This window comes from Amblyomma americanum, chromosome 4 (assembly GCF_052857255.1).
Source record: "Amblyomma americanum isolate KBUSLIRL-KWMA chromosome 4, ASM5285725v1, whole genome shotgun sequence".
NCBI lineage: Eukaryota > Metazoa > Arthropoda > Arachnida > Ixodida > Ixodidae > Amblyomma > Amblyomma americanum.
The window spans coordinates 135,901,922-135,923,706 of NC_135500.1; the positions used below are offsets into that span (position 1 = coordinate 135,901,922).

Below are 21,785 nucleotides of genomic sequence, written 5' to 3' on the forward strand. Positions count from 1 at the left end.
AGCCTCGCTCCAGTTATCGTACCAGCAGGTAGGGAAACTAGCGCGCGGTTTGTGCATGCGATCACATGAATAGCGCCGATCCATTAATTGACAACTGCGTTCTCTGTGCTGACAATCCACCGCACCGGACGCACTTATCAGATGTGGCGGTCATTTTGCCGGACAATGGGTACTTACAATAAAACAATTGGTACAGGGCAGAGTTGGCTCACCCTACTCCTACATATTTTCGCTTGACGCGAGGAGTAAGGGAATTTAGGCATTTCCTTGATGTGTTGCTTGCTTCCTTTCTACACGTCACTGTCTGCGGGCTGAGAAACTAACCATTTGAGGCCATAGATAATAGCCATTCGGCCCCCGTGAATTGTGTGTTATATAAAGAAGAGCGCCTTTGTTTCGTGGCAGCACAGCTGCTAGTTAACGAGTCCTTCACTCTCTGGATCGAGGGATCTTTTCTGTTGTTAGCTTCCAGGTCTTCTCTTAATGCTACAGCCCTTTATGATTTTGCCAAAGTTGTCATGACCAGTCGCAGGCTTTCTATTCGCCTTTTACGAGGCTGACATTTTCTGCACTATTTTTGAATTGGCACAAGTAATTCAAAAACTTGGCTAATTTGTTTGGGAACTGCAGCAAGTACACCTTAGCTTAGTGCAAGTACGTTAACTTGGTGGGCAGCAAATGTCATCTGTGCTTTCTAGTCATTAGTAATCTTTCGTGATTTTGTGCTGGTGTGACCTGTGGAGCTATTGCCAGGAGTGTTGTTGAAGCCTTGACATCTTCATTTGACAGTGCCTATAGTTTCTTGAAGTCTATATATATACTTGTCGTGGCTCATATTTGTGCTGGTGATTTTTATTTGCGACAAACTTTTTGAATATTTTTCGTGGGATATTGGAGGCGAGCAGTTGGCATTTTCTTTCTTAATAAATTCATCTAGTGTTTAACTCAAGTAGTTGCACTGGTAATTGGCTTCTGCAACATTGCTCTCTGCACACATATGAACATATAGCTTGAGTGGCGGCTGTAATATTTTTTTTTTTTTGTGATTTGCCTATGCAATTTAGATTAACATAGAGAATGTCCCCTCCCCCCAGTCTTCCTGCCTGCTTCTTATCTTTGCCCCATTGGAATTTGTGAAACTACGCCAAGTACACAAAGGCAATATCGCACTATCATTGCTTTGCAAACACTGTTTTCTGGTAAACTGATGGGCTGCAACAGCAAATCTACAAAAGCAAACAAGCTTCTAGACAAAGTTTGAAGACGGCTGGAAGAGCTCCACATGCCGAGATAATGGTTTCTATGGCCTGAGACATGTGAAAGAAAACAGCTCGTAGCTGCTCCTTCCTTTCGTTCGTTTGCTAGTGCTACAGACTGGCTCATGAGTGTAGCATAAATTTTTAATTTTTACGAAACTTCAGCATACCACCCGGCCATACCTAGCTTTCGTTTCCACTTCCTGCGTCACAACTATAATCACATCCATGTTGTGTTCACAATTGCATTCTTTTTTCTCTTAATTGTGTTAGCCACCTAACTGTAGCGGTTCAATATAACTTTGTGCTGTTATTGAAAAGCTCTTTAAGGCTACTATAGTAAGGCTATCTGACTATAGTAATGCTTTTTAAAAGCCTTACTATAGTTATATACAGCTTAAGTATGCAGTGAAGATCCACCCTCATCCAGGGCCGCCGCACAGAATTTCTCCACAACAGAAATGTAGTCTGTTGTTAAAACTTGTCTTGTTACCTAAACAGGAAGCTAAACAGAAGAAATTGTAATCTCTGGAATTTTGATGCCTTGCTTGTTTAATGAAGTTAGACGTTAGAAGCTTATTTTGTTTACTGTTGTGATTGGCTAGCGGATTAGTAGAGGATGCCGCGGGCAGCAGCCCAGTGTTAATAACTGCTGCTTTCTTAAGTTGTATCCTGCTGTAGCCCCATTAGACGAAATTCCGTCGGTGACAGTTGTTGTTGAGGCCGAGAGATGGTCCCAAGAAGATGGTGTTGCAGCAGCCGTCATCTAGCCATCGAAGTGGCGAGTGGGACAATGGCATGCACAACAGGTACCAGGAGCAGCCATTTGGTCATAGCGCATAACTGGTGGACCTCCGTATGGTGCCAGTTTTCCTGACTTTCATATCAAAAATGTGATGCAACTGTTCATCGCACAGAGTTCCGGGCGATGTCATAAGATTTCTCACACATAGCGTACTTTTTTTTGCTCATCAAGTTTGAGGCTAGCTTGCTACAGGGATTCCAACCAACTACATATAGTATCGCGATGTACCTCCATTTGTATGCCTTCACCGACATTTGTATCAAAATTGTGACGCAACCGTTTGTCATAGACAGTTCCGGGTGGTGTCATACGATTTCTCGTTGCACATAGAGTGCCTCTCTTAGTCAAGCTGCAGGCTAGCTCGTAACGGGGTTCCAATTGACCACGTAAGTGCCTTTCCCCAACTTTGTTTTCACAGCTGGGACGCAACCGTTCGTCGTAGTGTTCCGGGTGGTGTCATACGATTTCTCGTTGCACATAACATACAGCTGCTAGTCAGGTTGGAGGCTAGCTCGCGACAGGCATTTCAACAGACGGTGTATAAACTCACAATGTGACATTCATGCTGTCACCTTCACAGCATGTGAGCAGTCTTAAGTGCCCTCTGTATTTTTTTGCGTGGAGGCTTTATTCTGCTGTCTTGCAAGACAAGCTGAGTGCCTGAATATTGGAGAGTATTCATCTCCAGTTTGTGACCTGAATTTTGTCATTGGTATGAAAGATTAATCATATGATGATAGGGCTGAAGCTATTTTGTTTCAGTATGTGGTGTTGAAGGTCTGGGGCTGCCGGAGGACAAGGCATAGCTTTTGGTTACGAACCAGTAAAGGTTAATTTTTGTTGCTGGAACTTTAGGTACTTAATTCGATGACGGGTTATTGCACTTTGATGTGATGGAATATGCATGTTTACACTGGTTCTCGTGCTTTGAAGTTTCAGGAACTTGACTTTTCACAGAATGGTGCCATTCAAATTTCAACAGTAGCTGCAGAAAAGTGACTTTGTTTTATTGGTGAACAAAAGATGTAGAGGTGACTATGACTTCCCATTGCACTTCTTTCGAGGCATATATAAAGATTCATTATTCTGGGGTTTATTTTTTAACTAGTGGACACTGTGATATCTATTTTTCTAAAAAAAGAGAATTGGGTGTTCCTGAGCATCTGTTTTTCTGACTGTCCTGTTTTTCTGGCATTTTTGCTGTACACTGTAATAGCTCTGTACCTACGAGAGTGCCATAGGGATGTCAGATACACCTGCTGAGGCGGTTCAGTGGCTGTGGCATTTGGCTGCTAAGCACAAGGTCACAGGATTGAAGCTGGTTTGGTTTGGCTTATGGGCGACTCGGGCTATGAGGGACGCCGTAGTGAAGGGCTGTAGTAATTTCAACCACCTGGGGCTCTTTAACGTGCACTGACATCGCACTGTACACGGGCCTCTAGAATTTCGCCTCCATCGAAATTCGACCTCTGCGGCCGGGATCGAACCCGTATCTTTTGGGCCAGCACAGAGTTCCATAGCCACCGTGGCGGGTCACAGGATTGAATCTCTACCATGGCGGTCGCATTTCAATGAAGGCGGAAAGTGAAAACCATCATGTGCTGTGCAATGTCAGTGCATGTTAAAGGACACCAGGCGGTGTAAATTAATCCCGAGCCCTCCACTGCAGCTGCTCTTTCACTGCCTCTGTCATCCCTACCCTCATGACACAGTTTAGCCGTCCACCCTGGGGGAGACAGTTGCAGCACATGAAATATTTGCATGCAGGGTGCAATGCAGTGGAGTTTCTTTGCATAGCACTAGATGGCGCCTAACTGCCCACTACTGCCTTTCTTGGTTAGCACAACATGCAAGCCACTTTTTGCAGAGGTTTCGTGTTTACTCCATTACAAGAGAGAATGGCATTTTATATTTGAGAAAGTAGTAGTCATTCTTAATTTTCAAAGATGATTATGCTAAGGGAAAGGGCTCCAGTGTTTTTTGTTTTTTTTGATATGCTGTGCAGATGTGGTGGGAATGTGATAACCTCGAATAAGTGCTTCTCCTATCTGCTTGGTTTGCAGCTGTCCTTTCTGCAAACTGTTTTCAAACTTCTTGTTAATTCTCTGCCTACCCACTTTGCTCTTGCATTAAGTTTTCGGCATAAATTTTTTTGGGGGGGCATGTAGCAAATGCCATGCCATGGTGATCTGCTAAGCAACTGCCTTCTTGAGCTGCTTTGTTTGGAGCAGCAAAGGAGTGACCTTTTGCAGCCTTTATGGCAGGGTCTCTTGTCACCTAGAACAATGGACTGCAGCTCTAGTTGTGCTTGTTTCGTTCTGTAGATGCCGCTGGCCAGTGCCACTGCCCCCCAGTGCGTCATGAGGGGTGCCTGTGGAATTGACCCGTTGACAGACAAGGACATGCCCTGTGTCGATCATGGCCCACCCAAAGCTGTCAACAGCAGCTCGTGGGAGGCTCTTCAGGGAGTCTGTCCAGACTTGGTTTCAGGTGTGTACGGCTGTGTCTGTGCAAGGTTAAATCTGTTGTTGCTGGTCAGTACTAGCTATGCATGCATGTTTTGTCATGAAAAGCAGAGATGGCTGATACAGTGGGTGCAGGCTTTCCTTTGGCCTGGTGTTTGGCTTTCTTTGGGTGAAATGTTTGGGGAATGGGTCTCTGACCCCACCTTGAGGAGACGCGAACACCTTGTGCCTTGGCTTTGTTTAGCAGAGGACTGACATACAGTGATAGGGCTGCTGTGACCGTGGGGAAAGCCGTACGCAGTTTCAGTTCGTTCTCACGCGCATGCACAAATGCATGCACACATGCATGCACACAGACACGTGCACAATGTCCAGCAGTGTACTAATGCTCATCCACCTCGTATTTGACAGGTACGGGGTTTGGTCCGTGGTGTCACAGGGTACCCATCAGTTTCCCAATGGACATGAACTTTCTGCTTCTCTGGGCCACAGTGCTCGGAGAATGAATCTTTGATCCCAGACACGTTAGCCGAAGCATCTTTTTGCTAAGCTGCCCTTGTGTTATTAAAGTCGTCATCATTATGATCACTTATGTTATTCACTGCACTCAGTCACTCATGCAACCACTCAATCAGGCACTCACTCAGCCACTACACTGGGTCAGATTGCATTGCATGGGTGTATAGGTCTTGAATTTATGTTTAGGAGGTGTGCCTAAGGATATGCTGTGTTAAACTACTACTGTCATACACTACTTTTTCAAATGTTTGTAAAATGTGTAGTTTTTTTTTTTTTTTCACTGATGAATAACACTGTATCAAAGCGTGCTGCTGTTGCCTTGTACAAGGGGCCCAGTCCCCATCAAGCCACTATCTTTTTGACTGTGCCCTCCAGCATCTATGATGTTAAATAAAGATTTGATTTGGTAAGTGAAAGCTGTAATGTTTACGTGCAGGTCAGTCGAAATTTGCCATCTAGGGCAGCGTGTGATCTACTTCTAGCCCTTCTTTTCTCATGATTGTTAGAACAGAAAACTCGAAGTTACTTCTGTGGCGTCACATGATCATATTCTTGTGGCTGAAGGACGCCTGTATTATTTGCCTTTGAAGTTTATTACATATTTGAATTGCCTTCCTCCTGCATGCAAAATGGGCAACCAAACCGTTGGACCATGTCCACATGCTGGTTTGGCCCGCATCCACAGGAGACCTAGGTTCTTGTCAGCTTAGGGATTTGAATGCAGTACCTCCTGCAGGCAATAAAAGGTACAAAATTTGATTCTCTTTGCAGGAAAAGAGAACTTGTTGTGCTGTGATGATGGTCAGGTTGGCGTTCTCGTCGACAACCTGAATCTCATGCATAGTATGATATCCGGGTGCCCTTCATGCTTCTTCAACTTGGCCCGTGTATTCTGCACTATCACCTGTTCCCCTCAGCAGGAGACTTTTCTTGAGGTAAGACGTTGCTTACTACTTTCAAGATACCTTGTGCATGTTGAGTACTGCTGGTCTGTGCAGATCTAACATTACTCAGAAACTACTTGCTATTGCTCTTGCCTCTTTTATCAATACCTTCTGTGCCATTTTTGCAGTGTGCCAGGAAAGGAATGGGCGGCAAAAAGGAAGTGATCAGCTTTAAGACCTTTCTTTCCTAACGAGAAATGCATTCACTCTCTTGTAAAGAGCTTGTTAATTGCACCATTGTATATTCTCCTGCATTTTTACTTTTGTGGCAAGGTACTAGTGGTTTTTCTTCGCGTGAGGTATTAAAGTGTTTATATTTATTACAAATCTGGATTAGAAACTTATCCACTTGAGTGAAGTGACATGATAGCACTTCTATTCAAACAGTACTGCCACTTCATTTGTTTTCTCTAGTGTTTTTTACTTTTTTGATGCTGTTATGCCTACTGAAAGAAAAAGAATTCTCAATTTATTGTATAATTATAAGGTATTGTTGCAGTTCTGGTCTTTATTCTTTAGTGATAAAAGTGAACTTGGCCAAGAAGGGGAATTGGAGCACAAGTTTGGCTCTCACATTTAACTTAAATTGACAGCTGGCGACTGTTTGGTGTTAATTAATATTTATTCCCTGTGAACCTGATCGACATCTTAAAGACGCTGAGGGTGAATGAAGTTGGCCTATATTGATAGGTTACAGCATTCTGACAACAAATAGAATGCTTGCACTGAAAATGTAGCTTTTATAAAGTGTCGTAGTCAGCGGCAGTTTTCGTGGGCAAACTGCGATTATGCCAGGGCAGTTTCTTTCATTTGATGCTGATCTCTGAGCCTAGGCTGTACCTTAATTCACTTCCAAATAGTAATCACGGAGTCGTTTTTGTTATTCACATCACATGTTTGAATCAGATGGTGGGGGAAAAAAAAAATTTCTTTCCAAGTACTTTTCTCACCGATGTCTTTTGTCGCTGAACAAAAATGGACATGGCTAGCCGAGCAATCTGTCCTTACTAATAACCCAGTTTGGGTGGTGTTGTCCTCAGTGCCCGTATGATGGCACCAGGCTGAGCTCGTGGGTTTAAAAATTAAATATATACTGCTCTTTCATGTATGTGTATGTGTGCACACCTTTCAAGCTTTCCCTGTTAGTTTTCGTTACCCCTTCTCGTCCCCTTTTCCTTTGCCCCCATGCAGAGGTAGATCCTGCTGGCTCTGGTTGGCTTCTCTCTATTTCCTGCTGTAAATGTTTAACCTTTTACTCTCTGAATGAGTGCATATGCCAGTTGCTAGGTTCAGTGTGAGCTACTCTGTAGTATGTATCACTGTATGCATGTTCTGGCATCATGAATGTCTATTATTCTGTGTGCAGGTCACGCAGTTCAACAAGACCAGCAAAGCAGTGGCCGAAGTCAACTACTACATTACCCAGCGTTACGCGGAAGGCTCATTCTCATCATGTTCGGGATTGGATGCTGACATTTTGGGCATACTCTGTGGCAGCTTCAGTACAGACTGTGGCCCCGAGACACTCCTCATGGCTCTAGGGATGCATGATGGGCTGCATTCTCCATTCCAGATTGACTTTGTGTTCACCGGTGAGGACCGTTGTTGGGAATAGACTTTTTTGAGTTGTAGTCGCTGTTGCTTTTTGGTGCATGCCGTTGACTTTGTGCAGCGTTACTGTGTGAGACTCAGTGGCTATGGTATTATTCTGCTGAGTGAAACGCTGCATGGTGATTGCATTTTGAAGGAAGCGACACGAAAATACAAGCGCAGTGAAATTTTGGGGAGCTGCCGCTATTGTGAAGTGATTGATGTTGTAGGGACATTAAAGTGAAAATCAGTGGGAACCAGAAGCTGCACTGGGCTGATTCATTGCCCTCTGGGAATGGTGCCGAAGTTTTCACTGAGCAAAAAGGCAACTACATTGCTGAGAAAATCGCAAATGAATCCCAATGAAATGGCAGTAGCGTTGTGCCACCTTTATGGCGGTGAGTTAAAACTGAACGGCAAATCTCTTGGCCTCTTGGAGAAAACAAACGATAACAAAGCCATTTTTCCCAGTGCTCACTCAGCTCTCGTAACAATACTGGTCGACGGACGACACCGCCATGTGCTTTGTCATTCTTTATGCTAATAGCATCCATGCTATGTTCATGCTGTGTTCCTATTTCAGTAGTATGTTGTTGAAATTGTGGATGCAGTAAGCTCTTGTTGTTGGGAATTTATCCTCTGGGAGGTGCCAGTATATGTTTGTGGCTCTCTTGGAGAGGCTGGATAGAGGGGAAAGCCTGGTTTATAATGGGATTGAAAGAGATATGGAGCAGTTTTAGCTCAAATAGCTGCCTCCCACCCTCTCTGCCCCTCCTATGGTATTGAAGGTTTGTACCATTGCATGGCCGGTCTACCGCTCACCACTGAAGGGGTGCCCTGTTTCGTATTTATGCGCAGATGTTCCTGTCGTTGCACACAACCATACATTCAACCCCATGAATGCCACCTACAAGAAGTGCTCGGAACCAGGGGCACCTGGGCAGGCCCCGTGCACCTGTGCTACATGCAGAGAGTCATGCTCTGTTCCCAACTATCCAATGCCTCATGGGCCTTGGAAGGTGTCTGGCATCAATGGTTACTACCTGGTGCTGGCCATTGTGTATGCCATCTTCTTCGCTGTTGTTGTGACACTCTACTTTGTCAAACGCTCCAGGAAGTCTCAAGCGCTGGGTGGCTGCTTGAATGCGAGTGAGTTGCCTGCTCAGTTAATATCCAGTTGCAGGGTTCCAGAAATGTTCACTGAAGGAAACATGACGCTAGTGTTTGTGGGTTTCTAGAAAGTGGGTCTGCCTTGCCTTTAACCCATTTGCTTCTGAAGCCAGCGATTTGCCAACCGATTAAAAAATTTTTGTTTTAAGTGCACAGTAACAGATAGTGCTGCATGCTTGGCTGCTGATTTTTCTAGTAGTTTTCACATGAGATGGCACTAGTTGCCCGCTAGTTTCGAAAATGGATATAGCAGGAAAAAAATGTTCTCGCTGCTTCTCATGGATAATACCATGGTGTCACTGGAAGGTTGAATTATCAAGACTGAAATTCATGTGCTGTTTTTTTGGCAGTGAGAAGGATGCAGACTGCAAAGACGCTAAAATTTTAGTTGATACTGAAAGTAGGTGGTGCTACTTGATCTGCAATGTAAGAATTAGGACTCGGATTTGTTCGGCACATCAGACCCAACTTGAATGCTGCCTTGGAAAGCTGAAAGCTTGCAAGGAAATATTCAACTTAATCTTACTGCTTATCTGGGGCAGTGACCCGTAGCGCGAGGGGGTCGGGTATATGGCACGCAGTTTGAGTTTTCGTTAGTAGCACCCATTTGTACACAAATAAACTTTTTTTTTTGGACACATGGATCTCTACATATCATGGTGGGAACAGGCACTGCCACGAGGCATATATTACTTGCAGCAAATAGGTCCGTTCCGTATGTAGGTCGATTCCCCCAATTTGGGTGGCCATTTTTGCAAAGGGTCAACTAGCTTCAATAAATGTGACAAAGCTTTAGTGTACTTTCTTTTTTTTTTTTTCATGTAAAGCTGTGCCAAAAGTATTCATCATGTTTGCCTCAAAATTACTGCAAGAAATTTACTATTAGCGTTAAACCATAAAACACTATTCCCACAAGCCTGGTCTTGAGAGCAGAATGAGATCAAAATTTTTCACTCGCAACATTTTCAGTGCAAGTTTATCTCTGATTCTTGCCAGCAACCCAGGTTGTGCTGTGCCTTCGCGGACAGAACTGTGGAAGCGAATGGGTTAATGAATGCGTCATCAGATTTGCTGGCCATGAAGTGCTCAGAATGTAGTGAGCAAGATGTGAAATGAAAAAAGTTCTGGCTGCAATCATTTCAAGCGCTTAGATGGTCAAGAGCAATTCCGTTTCTGCTTAGACGAGTCTGTAATCCGTGGTACAAGCTGAGAGGAGGTTACACAAATAGTTTCATTGCACGAAAGAAAAATGATAAAAGACGGCAGTGAAAAAATAAAGATACCTTTTAAGTTGTGTTGCTTGCCATGGGCTTGGGTTTGGTATTGAGCGCCACCTGTTCACGAGGTCCTTGTCCTGTAAGTTATTTTCCCAGCATGCTTGCCCATGCTAATGTTAGATGGCACAGTGAAAAATTAGTGTTGTGTGTATGTATTATTGCTTGGTTAATCGAAAAGGGATTACACTAACACTCCAGCCTTAACTTGTATGCGATGAACTGTATGTGGGGTTTCTGAAAATCCTTTCATCTGTGTGTTGCTGGAATCAACTAGCATCAGACCTCAGCCTCTTGCAGGCTAAGCATTAGCAGTGTTAGTGTGGAATCTGTGCATTCACTTACACAAAGCAGGAAAAACAAAATCTGGCAATCTGAATAGGTCTATTAGTTCCCTGTCAAAAGTGTTGTTAAAGAACACATTTCCTTGCAGAAGCATTTGATTTGAAATTTAGTGAACGCCTAGAGTTGGCGTGCACCCTTTTTGCCTCGCCTTTTTGCACCATGTACATGCATAACATAACTTTGCATTTGTTGACTATGTACTTGCTTCTAAATATGATGGGACTGTTTATGCCCTGGGAGCTGTACCGCTTAGTCGCTGGGGGTAAATGATATTGGAGTTTGTAGAGTAACTCAGTGCACTAAGGCTTCCAATCCCGGAAAAAAAAACCTGTTGTCTAGCTGAGTGTCTGAAGCCAGCTTGACTTGCAGAAATCAAAATGTCTGCACCCGGGTTCTGAAATTGCGGCGGGGCGAAAAGATGGTTTTGTTGGCCACTGCACGAGAGCTCTATGCTATCGTTGCAACCGATAACCCCTCGTGTTTAGCTGTTACTCTTTCGCACTGTGCATTGCACATTGCCGCCTTCATCAACCTCTATCTATGCCCAGTGGATTCTGAACACGCCTTATCGCAGTGCCCTCTTAAGGTGTGTGAAGTAGTCCCAAAATTTTTTTAGCGTGCTACCACTAGGGTAAAATTGAAAATTGGTTTTTGAGGCAAAGAAATGGCACAGTATCTGTCTGCATCTCGGTACCACCTCAGTGGACACCTGAACCACTCTGTAAGGAAAAGGATAAAGGAGGATTAAGAAATGGTACCCTAGTGGAGGGCTCTAGGATTATTTCGACCATCTGGCGATCTTTAACATGCACTGACATGGCACAGCACAGGGGCGCCTTTTGTGTTTCGCCTTTATCGAGGCCCCGGCAGCCGGGAACTCCGGCTCCCACTAGGGTCCTCAATCACCGATTTCGCCTCTTTGCCTAAAGCCTGACCTTGAAACCGTAGCCTTGAACCAAAAGCGAAATGAAACACAACATGCTAGCACACGTACTTCGTGTTTGGCCAATGAAGCTAAATCTGCTGTCATTTTTTTGAAGCAGCAATAACAGAATGCTCGAATAGATAGCAGGCCTTGTCCTTCAATAATAATAAAAAAAAACTTGTGTGGGACATTTTCTGTACTGGGGCATGGTTGATTTCACATTGTTATCATGCCGCAAAAGGTGACCGTGTGCGGTGCGATGTCAGCAAATGTCACAAGAACCCCAAAGGGTCGATAATCCGGAGCCCTCCACTTCAATGTCCCTCATAATCCACGTGTCGTTTTTGGGCATTAAACCCTACAATTTGTCACAGTTGTCTTGCTTCGAAATTGCATTTGCTAGCAAGCTTTGTGTAGGTAACTGCATTCAACTGGAGAATTAGTGCTGCAAGACGTGAAGTAGTCGGGGGACCATTTTGGCAGTGCCTAACATGTGGTCAGGGCCACACATTTTATGGTACTAGCAAGGCAGATTGCACAGCCACATACTCTCAACGATTAATTAAATGGTTATTTCATTTCAGGTTTTTCGATGTCAGTTCTCCATGCAAATTAGTATTTAATTAAAAATACCCCTTTTGACTTGCCCCTCTGACTTGCTTCTTTTGGGATGTACCCAGGCACCTCAGCTGAGTGTGCCGATGATGCTCCTCTGTATGCAAAGGAGAGTTCGGCATCGAAGGGCGGCCGCTTTCAGAGGGCGATGGTGGCAGGCTTTGCCCGCTGGGGCCAGCTGTGTGCACGCCGGCCATTCACGGTCATTCTGGTGTCAGTGCTTGCTGTGGCCATCTGTTGTGCTGGGCTCATCTTCTTCACCATCCGCACCAACCCTGTGGAGCTGTGGTCTGCACCGGGGAGCAGGGCACGCCTGGAGCGGAACCAGTTCAACGAGGAGTTTGGGTGCGTGTGCTTTTGCGTTAGCTCACGAAGTCTCTCCCTGCTTGAATAGTTACCTAACCAGTTTTGTTAGAAGACAAGTGTGCAGTAACATGCGCTGACTCCAGTCCTCTAATCAGCAATTCTATTAGGGGTCTTCAAATATTTTAAAAAGGTAACGTAAGCAGTTTGGAACATATATTTTCTGATTGTAACTAACAAAAGAAAGCCGAGTAGTACAGATAAAATGCAAGTTGGGATTTATAATGGGCTGCAGATTAAATCCTACTTACAGAGGGTATAGACACATTACACAGGATGTGCAATACAGATTGCAGTGTCGTGTGCCTTGCAGGTAGAACAATGGAACATAAAACTATTGCAAATGAAAAGGTTTGAGGATATTCTATTCGCTGTGATGAGTAATCTCTAGATATTTTTTGTGTCATTCACTTTTAGTGCAACAAGTGCTCCTGTGATCTTTCTTAGTCGCCATCTGGGCTTAGTACAGTCCAACCCGACTACCGTATCGAACTTGATTAGATCGAATTGCCTTTTATATCGAACAAATAAACCAGGTGTGAACTATGTGCTGGGTGCAGACAATTTAGTAAAATAAATTATTTTCCCAGCCAAACTTGAACACTGCGGACTATATACCAGCTGTGGACTGTATGCGAGAAGATTCTGTAATATTTTTGAAGTGAAAAGCGTCACTACGCCAGCTTTTCGAGCCGTCAGCGGGGCCGCAAGTTTGACCTTCAGTGTAGCTAGAGGTCAAACCATGAGCATAACTGGTGGTAGTCAGGTGCAACACGTGGTCCATAAGGTCAAGGTTAAAGTCGAGATAGTTGGTGTAATAGCCGCTAGTGTCGCTGCTGTAGCTGACGTCATGGAGGAGGAGCAAGAAGTCAAGTGGATATAAGCGCGTGTGCGCGCGCTCACTGCCAGACGCCAGGGGCGATGGAGGAAGATGAACATCCTGCCGTAGCCGCGCGCCAAGAAGTTTGTGGAAACCGCCAGTCGCTCGACTACAAACGTAGCCGGGGAGATGCAGTTTGTCTCTATCGACCAGGGTTAACCAGAGCTAAACCACCAGCAATTTTTTTAATATATTATTCTTCATGGTAGCATAAGGTTCTTGTTCTGCAGAAAATCTAGCAGCCACATAGTGATAGTTGGGGAAAAATCCGGGTTGGTTGAAGAGGTGGCTACGTCACACATGGAGTGGTGGATTCAAAATGTGATCAGAACATTAGAAAACTGGGGATTATAAGGTCTCAACATGGCTCGAATGCCATTAGGACATGTAAGTGTATAAGGTAAATGAAATGCACTGAAAAGAAAATTGGGGTAATTATTCGTGAATTAAACCCATGGCTGTGGTTGAGAGTCGGACATGATACCGCTGGGCCACGTAGACGGGCTCGTGCGGCTTGGCTGGGCTTTATATGTATGTCGTGTGGCATTTGGAATAATGGTTGCATTGTGAAAGATGAAAAAGTGTCTGTGTCTGCGTGGGAAGGAGGAACCGCAGGTGTGACCCATTAACGCTTTTGCATCATACCCTTAAAGATGGAGCTTAAGTGTCTCCCCAATTTTTTTTTTTTTGCTATTGAACACCAGCAAAAGCAATTCTCGTGTCCTTGTGTTAGTTACAATCGTGGTCGGGCTGCATTAAGGTAGATAGAGTATGTTGTAAACTTAGTTTGTGATTAGTAGTTTGACTCCATTATGCTGTTTAGATGTGTAAAAGATAAGATGCCTGGATGCAGCGAGCATGCTAATAATTATACTTTGTTGTAGCAAACTGGGCTGACTGAACGTTGGATGACGTCTTCTTTGTGCAGGCCTTTCTACAGGATCGAGCAGGTGGTCATCACCCGTAATGGTGGCCAGTCGTTTCCATACACACTGCATCTGAAAAGGTTCAATTTAACTGTCAATTTTGGCAACGTCTTTGACAAGGAGTTTCTCCATCAGGTGAGAATGTGTACTTTGCAAGAGCTTGCATGACTTATGGCCTGCAGTAGAAGCTCGGCATGCTTGATGCCTCTAGGAATGCAGCTGTGGGAGATCTCACCGTTTGCCACCATTGTCACCTGCCTGCTGGAGTGGTTTTGATGACCACAGGAATGCACATGTTATGAACAGAGGGGACAGTGCTTCACTTTACTTTGTTACAGATTAGAGATTACCGTAATGAACCCACTTTTTTTCCAGAAGAGTTCACATCAGTTTGGGGGGAGGGTTCATTGCGCAGGAAAAAAGTTTCAACAGATTTTTTTTGGAAGGGCCGAAGTTCCATATCATGCCGCTGTCTGTCCTTCCATCACCAACAAACGCACGCGGTCGGACGCGTTCGTGCCGCTGGGGTTTAGCATCGTTCACTTTGACGTGATCCGGCAATTTTGTGGTAGCTGGCGGCAGGCGCTGGCCAATCGCGGCGTGATAACGCGAACATTCTGAACACCGGCCCTGAAGGTCAGGTGCATGTTTTTTACGTGAGGTTAAATAAATGCATGATGAGGGATGCCATAGTGGAGGGCTCCGGAAATTTAGACCACGGGGGGTTCTTGAACGTGCACTGACATGGCACAGTACATAGGCCTCTAGAATTTCGCCTTCATCGAAATTCAAACACCGCGGCCAGGATTGAACCTGCATCTCTTGGGTCAGGAGCAGAGTGTCATAACCACTGAGCCACCGCGGCGGCTGACGTGGGCTACAGAGTTGCAGACTTTTGTTGAGCTTTTTTAACGCTCTGGAGAAAATGGTTCTTTAATGCATTCGGCAGCTATAAATAAAAACTTGAATGTCATATTTTTTAGGTTCTTTATAATGGACGAGAAGTTGGAGAAAGCTGTTGAATCTGTGCAAATCTGTTGATGCACTACACGATCTGTTAGTCTTTGGGTGGGCATCTAGCTGCCTGTCATTTTTTGGCCAGCAGTTCACACGCGCACTTGGCCCTTGTCATTAGCTTGCATGCAGGAAGTCTGCTGCAGTATTTTGTTCACACACTCTGAGTGTGATATTAGTCTGTGTTTCAGTCTCTGAAATCACGCTTGCCTTTAGCAGATCTGTCTTCCTTCTGTTCGTGCGACAGTTCAGAAGGAATCCTTTTTGCCTGCTATTGCAGGTGGCCTCGCTTCAGGAGAAGCTTCTGGGTCTCAGTGTGGAGCATGAAGGGAAAAATATCACCCTTGAGGACATCTGCTTTTCACCACTCAGCAATGGAAAGTGCATGATACAGTCACCCCTCAACTGGTTCCAGAATAATGCCTCCCTTCTGGATCAGGAGTACAATAACAAGACCTACCTAGATCATCTTTACTACTGTTTCAGGTGGGCCGTACTACAGCCAAACCTCGCTACAGCGATCACGGAAATTATGAATTATTGGCTATATCGAACTGTTCCTAATTAATTTTAACAAACACATGCATTTCTTGCTTTATGCATTGAGCGCGGTTTGCCATTAAACGGATATATCGAACTGCCGAGTACCAAGCTGTGTCCGCTTGGTTGGCAGGCGGCAGGCTTTGTCTGCCTACATGGGTGACTGGTGGTGGAGTGGCAAGTGTTTGTGTCGTTCACGCTTTATCTCGCATTTGCCAACAGCGTCATAGAAGATATAGCAGTGAGAACAGCTGGTAGCCAGGTAGCGGCACCCATTTTCACCTCTCGCACTCATCTATACTGCCCCAAAACCAGTGACACGGTCGGTTGTTGTAGCTTTTCAGCAGCCATCCTCTCCTCATGTCGGCTGTTGCGGAGTGGACGGGGTGAAAACGGTGATAGCTTTCGTCCTGGCATCCGATTTTTTACGTGACACTGCTGTAATGCAAGGAAGCGAGCCTAGCTGGTGTTTGACCTGCCGCCGCCGCGTGCTGTAGTGCTGCGCGGTGACGTCAACCTAAGGGATGTTTGTCGCTCTGTTTTCTGCGGCCTCTGCAATCTCCTCGAGCGGCTTCAAAACGACGCTAAAACTGCGGAAAGGGCTTCTCCCGTTTGCCGTTCTTTTGCTGTCTAAATTTAGCTTCTCCAGCGCGAGTTTTTGGTGAAGTTTTCTATTACGAATTTCGGCTGCATCGAACTATTTAAAAATTTTTTACCACTTCGCTATAAGGAGCTTTCACTCTATATAGGAGCCTAGATTGCTACTTACTCTTTTGATTTGCCTGCTTGTCTTTTGGTTTCTGACCTCATGGTTTGAGATGATGTGCTAGAGACAGTATTCTCTGTTTGTTTTTCACCTACCCCTGTCTTTTGCAAACCCCCGTCTTTTGCCTGCCCCTGTTCATTGGTTACTATCGGGTACCATGTCAACTGCGTTGTGTAAGAGAACAAAATGTTGAGGCGTCTTGTCGGTTTTTGAGAAATGTCATTTCAGAGTGCCAAGGTTACAACCCCCTACTTTCTGCAGCTCTCCCCTGTCGCCTATGGATGATGCTTTTGGAGGCGTGCCCTGTCTTGGCCAGTATGGCGGGCCTGTTTTGCCGTTTGTGGGTCTCGGCAGCATTGTTGGTGATCAGTACTCCTCAGCATCTGCCCTGGTCCTCACCATTCTGGTGAACAACAATGTGAATGCGTCGGTTTTGGGACCCGCCATTGCCTGGGAGCGAGAGTAAGTCACCCCGGCTCACTATGCTTCCCAAACATTTTTTTTGCAGATGTTCTTAGTACTGTAATTGTGCTGCAGTGTTCTTCATTAATGCTTGGGAAATAGTGCTGAGCTGCAGTAGATTCGTGATAATTCAAACTGGGGTAATTCATTTTTTTGGTGAATACAGATTTCAAATTTTTGGTTGGCCGGTTATATTTTCAATGCATTTTAAAGCGAGCTGCCATGGTGGCTCAGTGGTTAGGGTGCTCGGCTGCTGACCCCAAAGACACGGCGAGTGCAAACGAGGTCCGAAAAATCGAGCAGTCAGTTGCGGTGCGTCTGAAATTTCAGGCGCTCTTACACATTGGCTCTATGGGCCATGTCGTGTGGTGCCACGAAAAAGTCCGAATAATCAAGCATGTCTGAAAAATCGGGCGTCCGAATTTTGGGTCGTCGACTGTATTACCGTGAAGACTGTCTGCTGTATCTAATGGATTGATATTGACATTTATATATCTTCTTAATTCGCATCATTCTAGATCCTCTTCCTCTAGTTTAGGAGTTCGTTCAAATAATATGTAGCTGGGCTTGGTGATAGTGCTCGTTAGTTTACGAGAAGGATTTTATGAGAAGGAGAACGTTGGTATAATGCACAGCAAGGAGAGCTGAAAATGGCAAATTTGTTTTCATTGCGTACAGATTCATCAAGACTCTCAAGAGCTTCTCCAATCCAAACATGTCAATTGCCTTTCTTTCAGAGGTGAGAATATTATGTTGGACTTCACTTGCTAAGGTGCAAATGCAATGTGCATGCTTGAAGAGATTTCTGAACAAGACATCACATATAACCTAGCTAAATCCTTAATTTGTTGGATTGCTTGTAAATCAAAGATATGAACTGCTTAGGGTATTTCAGTTCATGCCTTTGAAATGTTGATATTCTGCTTTTTGCTGTTACCAAAGGTGATTTATACCAGCATAAGCTTTGTGCAAGCAAATTAAATGTGTGAAGTGAGAACATCGTCTAGTTTAAAAAATGCTGAGGTTGATTGGAAATGTAAAGGGCCCGCATATAAAGTTTGTTTGAATTAACTGGAAGTACAAGCTAGTTAATTCCTGCTTACTCCGAGTCATAAAAACAGAAAATAATTCTGAGATAGGTGAAGTTTCGTGAAACCAAAGTAAGAAAAATTTTGTGTACTGATTATGGGCACTCCAGAATTATGAGCCCTCTGTCTAGCTTCATTTAAAACACAAACTGTGCTATTCAAGCAAAGCAGTTAAGTAGAATAAAAGTGGTGCGACAATGCAACAGTGCGACAATGCAAGAAATATCCCGGTTAAGAGCGCAATTGTCTTGACGTCATAGTGGTGGCAGAGGCCGCTGCAGGCTTGCTGCAGCTTAGCTGACGTTGCCACTCCTGGTGGAGAGGGTTGAAGGAGGGTGCTGCTATTCCTCTCTCTTGTTCTGTCCAGCCATTTTAGTCTGTGAACTCTCCTCACCTAGTGTCTCCCCATAAATTCTCCAAGCCTTGCACCCTGTGGGGAAGGAGGCTGCATGTGTTGGGACTGGAATCGCGCATAGAATAGAGTGGCAACGATGGGTTCATATTGTCGCACGCAGGTGTAGACTTGTCTATGGATTGCTGAGTCACCTGCGGGCTGCTGAGACTGCTGACTGTTTTTCGATAATTCTCAGGGTACACCTCGAGATGTGCATCTCAATTTCATTGTTAAAGTCTCAAGATAAGCGGTGACAAACATTTATTGCACACAATGAAGACTTTCACTTAATTGATAATTCAAGATTCGTAAGGCCAAGCTAATGAGGGCTTATTGTATTATGCTTTCCGAGCCTGCTGAAGGGCTTTTGATGACCACGGGGATATGTTGCAAACAGAGGGGAGTATGGATCGGAGGTCAGGTTGCTTTATCTGCCTTTTGCACTCTTAAAAGAGGTGGAATTATGGCACAGCCTCTGGTTTATGACTATAACTAGGTGGCTTTCTGCCCGGGATAAGTCAGTTGTACTTCTCTCCCCTTTTACGTACAAGCAGCGGGTTGAGTTTTGACTGATGAAGCTTTGACCTTATTCCATATTCCTCATTCTTTTTCTTTCTTGCCTTTCAACAGAGTTCTGTGGAAGATGAGCTGGAAAGAGAAAGCCGGTCTGACGTGTTTACAGTCCTGCTGAGCTACTTTGTCATGTTTGTGTATGTGTCTCTTGCCCTGGGCCAATACCGTTCCTGCAGAACTGCATTGGTGAGTTAAGAAGTCAATTTGAAGTTTGCTGCATAAAAAAGCTTTGCAGTGTACGCTTTTGTGCAGTTTTCTAAGGTCTGCGCAGTTGGCTTCACAGCTATCCTATGAAGTTTGTAGGTGTCTTTTTGCGATGTTGTTGGTTTTGAAAGGACGCAGGTTGCATAAATGCCTACTCTTGGAGTCCACCTTGAGATCTTAGCGTCAAATTCAAGCAATGCCTTTTGCGCTCTACAAAACACAGCTGAGCAGTTGTGGCATGGATACGTGCTAACTAGAAACAAGTGCCTCACTCCAAGGAAGGGAAATGTGCCTAATAGGGCTTAAGGATTTTGCATTACTGTTGAGCGAGATATTTGTTGAAATCATTGACATTTTTTTAGCTGGTTATTTGCTAAGGAGCCATAGCTGATCATAGAGCACTTGGTTTGTCTGAGCCATCAGTTTTTTTTTTTTTTAGCGTATGAAATTCTTCACCTGTTGTTGCTTGCTTAAAATGAGTGAACTGAATTGAAAGCTGGGGCACTGGGAATGCTTCTGCAGTGGCTGGAATCGTCTACAGAATGTCTGCGCTTGTCTTTGAGAGAGAGTGTTTCGTGCTTTAGGTGTCTGCCTTATGACAGGATAGACTGGTATTGGCTCAACCATAATGGTGTAATTGGCGCATATTGTCCTGTGACCACAGGTGGACTCCCAAGTGACTTTAGGCCTGGCCGGTGTGGTGATCGTTCTGGCGTCTGTGGCATCCTCTCTGGGCCTCTTCAGCTACTTTGGTACCCCAGCCACCCTCATCATCATCGAAGTCATCCCGTTCCTCGTGCTCGCTGTTGGTGTTGACAACATCTTCATTCTAGTCCAGGGATTTCAGGTGAGAGGAGCGCTGCACAGGTTTGACGACTTTTTAAGATCTTTCAGAGAGTCGAAGCCAAGCAATTTCTGTTATGCTTTGGCTCAGTGCCTTCCAATGCCTTGATTGTTCGATATTCGGATCTCGTTACGCTAGAATTGTTGTGAGGCAGCCCTGAACACCTAGTGACTTGCAAACGTCCACTTTAGAAACACTAACTGGGAGCTACAGTAATTCTTTGCTCTTTTAACTCTTCAAGGGGGGAAATAGTAGTACAGTAGAACCCCACTATAGTAAACTCAGTTATAGTAAAAACTCGGATATAGTAAATTGAAGCTGCAGTCCCATTTTGTCTTCTATAGACGATTGTACATTTTTTTTTTTGGTTATAGTAAAGAATTTTTTTCGAAGAAACGGCAATAGTATAGAGCGTCGGGCCCTGGCTATTTACTTCCCACTGAATGGTGACATCGCGGCATGTGCGAAGTCTAGGATCGCGAGGCAGATACCGAATGCGCTCTTTGAAGTAGTTCGCCGTCAGGCTGAGAGCCACGAGGAGAAGAGAACTTTTTGAAGACCTTCAGGCGGTGAGGCAAAGCATGTGGCGCGCATGGAAAAAGTAAGGCTGGCTATGAACGTATAAAGACGCGTACGTTCGTAGCATGGCAGCGCCAAGCACGGGGATGCAGCGGCAAGAAGCAGAGGCACAGCGGAACTGCGTAGGCGGTTTGCCGCGCTTGACTTTGACGCGTGCGTTCCTAACTGCTGCCTCTTAAATGACACTTGAGTCACGGAAGACGATGCCGTGATCATGGAAAGCTTTGGTTTTCACAAAGGATCAAACTCTCTATATCTTTGTAGCCATGTTGTATTCGTGTAAATGCAGTACTTCCACAAGGCATAAATGTTGTCGAAAACGTGATAACATGTGATCACTGATAATAAATAATTATCAGATGAAGGGACGATAAGAGCAGGATGTAAGATATTTCTGATTGCTTGTTTCATAAACCAACACTTTGCGCTTAGTAAGCAGCTAGAGAGCATAGTCAAAGCCATGGCATTGCCAACAACTGATACAGTAAAGATTTTTTCTGGTCCGAGCTACTTTACTATAGAGGTGTTCTACTGTATTGAGTTTTAGCTGATGGAGCCTTGTCAGGGAGAAGTTGTTAACACTTTTGAAAAGGCAAAGGGAGAGCCTTGCCAGTGTACTTGAGAGATAAAGAGGAGGCAGGAAGCCAAAAGACAAAACAAAGCAGGGAGCTCAGCCAGAGCTGTTTCTGCTTGGCCAGCTGGCATGGCACAATGGGATATTGGGATCAGAACACAAAGAAAAAAAATTGCTCACATTGAGGTGCATGCACCACCTTTTCAAGGCCTGCAACACGGTCGTGATTTCTCAGAGTAATGATCCAGGGCCTCTGATTGCACTTTAGTTCTGTTAGTGTCAGCTGGCTGTCTAAACTGTTCATGGGCCGGTAGGTCTTTTTTTTTTTTTTTTTCATGCCTACTAAGATCAAGCCAAAGGGGGCACATATTGTGCCGTAGCGGACATTCATTCACTGCACCTGCTTCATGAAAAGTCAACTTTTCTTTGAAAACTAACATTCTTTTAGAAGTACAATAAAATATCACTTGAATGGATTTGTGCATGCTTGTTTTGATGAACCAAAGTATATGTTGGGCATTTAAATTGTCTCCGATGGAATTTATTTCACATTACGGAGCACTCCTTGCACTTATTGTGTACTTAGCTTTTAAAGGGACACTGAGGACGACACCTCCCAAAATTTTTTCTTCAAGTAAAGATCAATTCTGTGGCTCTTTCTTGCTATCTT

The 21,785-nt window shown here is 44.6% G+C and overlaps 1 protein-coding gene across 1 annotated transcript in view; it reads left to right on the forward strand.

Annotated features, from left to right (window-relative positions):
* Positions 1-21,785, forward strand: part of LOC144128393 (NPC intracellular cholesterol transporter 1-like) — a 47,238-nt gene that overhangs the window by 613 nt on the left and 24,840 nt on the right. Inside the window, exons 2-12 of the mRNA XM_077661768.1 lie at positions 4,386-4,551; positions 5,817-5,980; positions 7,356-7,581; positions 8,438-8,728; positions 11,974-12,253; positions 14,080-14,212; positions 15,372-15,577; positions 16,659-16,859; positions 17,538-17,598; positions 18,972-19,100; positions 19,783-19,965. Of these exons, the coding sequence (XP_077517894.1) occupies positions 4,386-4,551; positions 5,817-5,980; positions 7,356-7,581; positions 8,438-8,728; positions 11,974-12,253; positions 14,080-14,212; positions 15,372-15,577; positions 16,659-16,859; positions 17,538-17,598; positions 18,972-19,100; positions 19,783-19,965 (2,040 nt within the window). The remainder of the gene's footprint in view (positions 1-4,385; positions 4,552-5,816; positions 5,981-7,355; positions 7,582-8,437; positions 8,729-11,973; positions 12,254-14,079; positions 14,213-15,371; positions 15,578-16,658; positions 16,860-17,537; positions 17,599-18,971; positions 19,101-19,782; positions 19,966-21,785) is intronic.